This window comes from Salvelinus alpinus, chromosome 27 (genome assembly GCF_045679555.1).
Source record: "Salvelinus alpinus chromosome 27, SLU_Salpinus.1, whole genome shotgun sequence".
In the NCBI taxonomy this organism is placed as follows: Eukaryota; Metazoa; Chordata; class Actinopteri; order Salmoniformes; family Salmonidae; genus Salvelinus; species Salvelinus alpinus.
The window spans coordinates 20,904,696-20,911,620 of NC_092112.1; the positions used below are offsets into that span (position 1 = coordinate 20,904,696).

Sequence of the window (6,925 nt, forward strand, 5' to 3'; positions counted from 1 at the left end):
CTCCTTGATAGAAACAATAATACTCGGTTGGTCAGAAGATGCCAAATCACATAATTAAGGCTAACACAGAGAAAGGGAATAGCATTAATATAAAGCCCTTAATATAATATATATAAAGCCCTTAATATAAAGCCCTCTTATAATTCTAAATTCCTTGTCGTTTTTTTCTGGAGGAAAACAATCACATTTGATGTATTGGATCCTTTTAAATGGGTCTGGCCTTTTCAGCCAGCGCAGGTGTAAGCTTCAATCGACGGTCAACGGATGAGGCTCGTGTCTAGGTGTGAGCAGATTATTCAAATAGGGCACTGAAGGAGTAAGGATTGGAGGGTTGAGCGCTCAGCGAAACGCAGTGCTGCTATACCACAGCAAGGCGAGGAGCCAACGTCATTAACTCCTGTCATCGTCAGTCGCTTTACAGTGTCTGAAGGCACTCAGGGCAGAAAGATACCCATGAACCAGTCACTAGGCAGCAAGCAGACTAAACGACCTGGGTAGCCTGTGGTCCCAAATCGGTTTTAGGGCCGTTTTTCACTTCATTTTCTGCTGAGACTGAGGCTTTTGAGGGAAATTTGTTTTGGACTGTCCACAATGCTAAGCGCTGTTAAAATGGAAGGACACGAGCATTCAGACTGGAGTGCTTACTACGGAGAGCCCGAGGTGGGTAGAGTTTATATATGTATTTTGCTGTCTATACAACTCAATACTAGCCTTGAGATAATATTAACTTTGTGATCAAATATTGACTTGAGGCACCTACAAATCCTCCCGGATCTCTCCCCGGTTGGGCACAGACGTCAATGCAACGTCTATTCCAAGTTGATTCAACGTAGCCTAATATCATTTAAATGTTTAAAAAAACGTTGATTCAACCAGTGTGTGCCCAGTGGGTCTTTTTCGATATCCTGACCAATTTCTAGGGAGAATGGAAAGGACATTTACGAAATATATGACCTGAATAGGCTATTTAATATTCTGAAAATCGAATTGAATCTGAAATGTATTTCTAATTATTCAAGCCTATAGGCACATTTCTATTTTGACTATCGAATTATTACGGAGAACACCGTGACCAGTTCGCCTCACTGGGCTATTCGTTGATCCATTCCTTCCCTTTTCAATCGTTTTCGTTTTGCCGTGTAATCAGACTTGGAATAAAAAATATAAAAAAATATTTACAATATTCTTTAGGATGTATATGCACTTCCCTGTTTGAACGTAATTGTGACGTTAGAATTTATAGACTAAAATTTGATATTTAACCGACTAAAAAATACATGTTTATCTAAATGACAACTAATTTACGTAGGCCTAATTATTTCGTTGTCATTTTACTAGAAGTCTTTATTTCACATTGTTAAAGCTATTATTGACCTCGTGCACTCTTTTCAGTGCTACACCTCAGTTGGAAACATGACACAACACACCGGGCTGGGAATGAACTCGATGAGCAGCTATATGAGCATGCCTGGAATGACTTCAACCAGCAACATGACAGGCAGCCCCATGAACATGTCATACGTCAACACGGGTGTGAACCACTCCATGGCCGGGATGTCACCGGGCTCCGGGGCCATGCACGGTATGGGAGCAGGGATGGCGGGCATGAGCGCGACGCTGAATCCGAATATGAGCCCCATAAGCACCCAGTCTCCATCGATGAATGCCCTGACCTCCTATAGCAATATGAGCGTTATGAGCCCCATGTATGGACAGTCCAACATAAGGTCAAGGGACCCCAAAACATACAGGAGAAGCTATACGCACGCCAAGCCCCCATATTCCTACATTTCTCTCATCACCATGGCCTTACAGCAGTCTACCACAAAGATGCTGACGTTGAATGAGCTATACCAGTGGATCCAGGACCTCTTCCCCTTCTACAGACAGAACCAGCAGCGCTGGCAAAACTCTATCCGCCACTCTCTATCTTTCAACGACTGCTTCCTCAAAGTGCCCAGGTCCCCGGATAAACCAGGCAAAGGATCTTTCTGGACTCTTCACCCGGACTCAGGGAATATGTTTGAGAACGGCTGCTATCTCCGAAGGCAAAAGCGGTTCAGGTGCGAGAAAGACCTCCGCAGGGAAACCGGGAGGAAAACTTCCGAGGGAGGCCCTAACAGCAGCCCAGAGAGCTGTAACGGTAACGAATCACCCCATCATACCCTGTCCGTTAAAGACGTCAAACGGCCCGTATCTGACCCGAAACCCCGGCAGCAGGTAATGAGCCCCGCCGAGCACGTGCCCACTCCTGTCCCACAGACACACCATCTTCCGTCTCAACATCACTCGGTGCTCGTGCACGAAGCGCACCTGAAGCCCGAGCACCACTATTCATTCAACCACCCTTTCTCCATCAACAATCTAATGTCGTCGGAGCAGCAGCAGCATCACCACAAAATGGACCTAAAAACGTATGAACAGATGATGCAGTATCACGGCTATGGTTCACCGATGACAGGGGCACTGTCCATGGGCTCAATGTCGACTAAAACGGGCTTAGATGTTGCTTCGACACCCACAGACACTTCTTACTACCAAGGTGTGTATTCGAGGCCAATCATGAACTCTTCTTGATTTTTATCAGCATTCAATTAACTTTTTCTAGCAATTACAATTTGTACATTTGTAAATTGGTAGTTGTTTTGTTTTTATGCGTCACATTTTATGGACATTGGACATGGAAGGGACTGTCTCATTGTCAAATTCGTTCAAATTATGTTGATATGGGAAGAAATGATTTCATACAGCCATTTTTACATGAATTTGAAGGCGTAACTGTGTTACAAATTGTGAGACATTCTCTATGCCAATATCGTTTGTGTATCCCTTATAACTTATACGTTGTTCATGTGTATTCATGTAGCTGCTGAAAATCTATATTAAAGTATTATTTGATGTTTTTTTATATGACCTTTATGTGTGCATTACTATAAGGAAACATAAGAATACAGGCTAATTATTCAATAGGCTAACTGCATGATTCAAAATGTTAAAAACATCGAGCATCTTTATTTAAGAAAGGCTAGCAATTATGGCAAATATAAAACAATGAAAGATAAGCACCATCAATGAGTAAAGTAAGGGTTCTGTATTTATAGGCCTACGTGTGTACACACACACACACACACACACACACACACACACACACACACACACACACACACACACACACACACACACACACACACACACACACACACACACACACACACACACACACACACACCACTACATATAACCCTATATATACCAGGGATGGGAAACTCGGGGGTCTGATTGGTGTCACAGTTTTTCCCCAGTCCCAGCTAACACACCTGACTCCAACAATCAACTACATGATCTTCACTTTAGAATGCAATTAGTTTGATCAGCTGTGTTTGCTATGGATGGGGCAAAGGCGTGACACCACTCCGGGCCCCGAGGACTGGAATTGCCCATCCCTGATATATAATATTAAATACTATTCAATAGTGCACCACTATAGCCTATCCAATTGCCCACATTTAGGAAAAAGGTTTTTTATTTTCGCCAAGAAACGAAACGAAAAGCACCACACCAAAAAGAATGTATAATAATGCATTATTCATATTATTAAACGTAACTTAACCACATTATTTATTATTTAGCCTATTATTAATATGACATGAACGGACAACCATGACAATTCTCGAATGACTTCCCGTTATATGTCCGACACCTGTCCTTCCCTGAACCCCACCGAGCACCAACATCATTTGCATATGATGCATGACATTTGTGCCATTATCGCACAATAGCTCCTGTAAAATAGACAAGTGCACGGGAGGGAGAAAGAACAGTACACAATGAAAGTGCTGGTGATGTTAGTCCCACATGGAGCCCCTGACACTGTGTTGCTCTTAAACCACTTAACGTGTGACTCACCACTGATCCTAACTGATAAACTGAACCCATGTCAGAGCCCGTTCTGATTACATCAACAACTTCGGGATGGAATGGCAGCCCGTGTTGCTTTCACCGAGAAAACGTGAACATAAGCCATGTTCACAAAGAACGAACTAACGCGTATTAACCTTTTATTTAAAAACATTTACTCCCCCCCAAAAAAATAAAGTGAAGCCCTATGTGTGAAAAGGACTATAATCTCATCCACATTTTGCCACATTTTACCAACAGTATCCCCTAATGCAGGGCTGCCCAATTTCCGCCCCTGTCGGGGCCGAAACACTTCTGGTTTTCATCCTCTTCTTCTAATAAGGGACTGATTCTGACCTGGGACACCAGTTGAGTGCAATTCACTACCAAGGTAGAAACAAAAAACAGAAGTATTTCGAGTTTAGGCCGTCCAGAACCGGAATTGGGTCGCACTGCCCTAATGTGACCGACTCATGATCATCATTGATCGGTGCAAAATGCGTCGGATAAGAACCTGCAAACAACATACATTTACAGTAAACGCCTCAAAGTCACATTTGCAATCTTTACATTAGGCTATATGCCTATTAGTGTCGATAGCTACATTTACACAAATATTTCAAATGTCTCTCTTATGCAAAGTTTATTAAACAAATCGATATCATCAGTTTAAAACAATATTGTTTTATTCTAAACTAGCAAGCTAGTGACATCTTTCGTTGTGGCTAAATAAACTGACAGAGATAGCTTTCAAATAAATGCTGCGATGACTTCAGTCCTCCGAAGCAGTTTGCTGCCTTCCAAGATCTCGTCGCTTTCAATGTCCAACGGCAACAAACCTATCCAGAAGTAGGCATTCAAAAATGTCAATGGACAATTTCTCTTGAGCCTTGTTCATGCCCGTGGTCTTTCTGTGGATAGATTTTTGTTTTTATTTTCATTAAATGTTGATTCGTTCAGGGGATAGTTTTGCATGGAGAAGAAAATGTATCTCTTGAAAAGGGATGGAGAGCATCTCTGATTGATGCATTTTGGTATGAGAGTGCATTGTGCTTTATCGGCAATTACTTGCCAGATTGAAATTTCTTTCTAGTGTTGAATTAATATTCGTTTTTCTTCGAATATAAATTTATACCGTAAGTGAAATATGAACATTATGTGTAGGCCTATAAGCAATGTTTATATAGACACAATATTGATAATGATAAAAAAAAAAATATATACAATAATAATATTAATAACGATAATATTATTAATAATATTAATACTTCATTATTATTATTTTCTGTTATAAATTGCATTATCGTTATAGGCAAATGTTTGTTTAAAGCAGTCTAGAAATAACCAATGCAGGGACACGTTTTAGGTGTATTGATGGAGGTGACCCCTCTGCTATCCGGCATGGTTTCTCTGGTAGAGTTCATCTTCAGCATGAGCTGTGATCAGTACCTGACACTGGCAGACAGCTTCGGTCTTTAAATAATTGATTCACTCCAATTCCACTGGTAATGCAGGTCCTGGATTTGTCAATTAGCCTTCTAAACATTAAATTAGTGTATGCTCACAAACTTAATCTCAGAGCCTCGGTTCAAATAACGGACTAGCTGCAATATAGCCCTTCGACGGTTTGAAAATGGTCAGAACAAGACATAACTGGTCTTCGAGATTAAATAAACTACGTCCATAACGTTCACAATAGCCTGCCTATTTTGCATCTTGCTCAACGAATAAAAATCATGATTTTAGTATTTTATTTTTTATTAAGGATAATACTTTTATTTTGAATTTAATCTAATCCCATTTAGATGCTCGAAAATGTTAGCTTCACATTGTACCCATTGGCACAGTATATTGCCCATTGATTCCATGGAGGGCACTAGTACCCAACTATGATGCCCTCATGAGCCATTTTGGCTGGACCTAGTCCTGGAACACCCAAGTAGAGTGGTCTCCAAGGTGATTTGTGATACCAGTTTTACAAGCTGTAGCCTAATACTGCTTTAAGCTATTGGAGGGTGTGGCTTTTAACTCCACTCTGGTTTTAGGCCTAAATCTTATTTTGGTTACTGGCCCAACGCTCTAACCACTATAGGCTACCTGCCGCCAAAACCTGCCCCCATTACCCGGGGAGAAATAGGCAAATTGGAAACATGTAGTTGTATTTTTTGTGTGTACTGTATAAACAAGAGGAGTTTTAGATGGAGGGCTCAGGTTTGGGACATCCTCTTTCCATTAGGTCTGTGATACCTAACCTGATTCCTATCAGACTGCAAGGGGTGAACCGTGTTCCATCCACAATGACAACAATCTTAGGAGCAACTGTGCCTTTTATCACATAGCATATCCCCCTTTTGGACATCACGGAAAAGTGCCAAACCACGACAGTAGAAGCTGGATAAGGGAAGGCACTTGGTCCATAGGGTGAGAATGTGTGTGACAGAGGAGGACTCTGCTTGCCAGAGTTGATTGCTTGATCTTTTATGGCAGCCTGGTGCGAAATTCCTGCCGTGGGGGAGCCTTTCATAGGCGGTCGGCACAGTGCCGTTGACGCTCGGGGATGGAGGGACGGAGCCCTCTCTCACACACAGCTCTGTGTCAACACTGTCCCATTGACTGGGCTGAGAGTCCTGCCAGCAGTCTGAACCGGCCCTGACCTCCTCACTGGCTCCTCTTTACGTCCTCCTCAAGGCTCTCACACTGAGGGAAAAGTCAATCCATCAATAAATCCATCCATCTATCCATCATGGGAGGAGGGGGATCTCTAGTCTGCATGGTCTGCACTGCAAGCTGATGACAGAGGGCTCCTGTCAACTCAAGAGGCCTGTGTGCAATAACAACCTGGGAACCTTATGGTTTAGCAAAGGAGTGTGGGAAAACAAATGTCAGCTGGTAGTGTTACACTTTGGTTATAAATGAAGCCGCAGGTCATTGAGGTATATTGAGATGGCAATGTAATAAAAAATAGATTTCTGATATTGAAAGTGTTATAATTAACTGTAAGGTTGTGAAAAATAATCTAAAATTTCAA

General features: G+C 41.9%; 1 protein-coding gene across 1 annotated transcript; it reads left to right on the top strand.

The window, feature by feature from the left end:
• Positions 1–294: 294 nt before the first annotated feature.
• On the top strand, positions 295–2,908 carry LOC139556141 (forkhead box protein A2-like). The gene is made up of 2 exons (XM_071369708.1): positions 295–660; positions 1,393–2,908. The coding sequence occupies exons 1-2, from the start codon at positions 592–594 to the stop codon at positions 2,575–2,577; spliced, it is 1,254 nt and encodes a 417-aa protein (XP_071225809.1). The 5' UTR covers positions 295–591; the 3' UTR covers positions 2,578–2,908.
• The last annotated feature ends 4,017 nt before the right edge of the window (positions 2,909–6,925 follow it).

Bases quoted from the DNA above. Each gene is read 5' to 3' on its own strand.
- LOC139556141 (XM_071369708.1), top strand. From the start codon at position 592: ATGCTAAGCGCTGTTAAAATGGAAGGACACGAGCATTCAGACTGGAGT. The intron at 661-1,392 runs GTGGGTAGAGTT...CACTCTTTTCAG, and splicing joins CTTACTACGGAGAGCCCGAG to TGCTACACCTCAGTTGGAAA.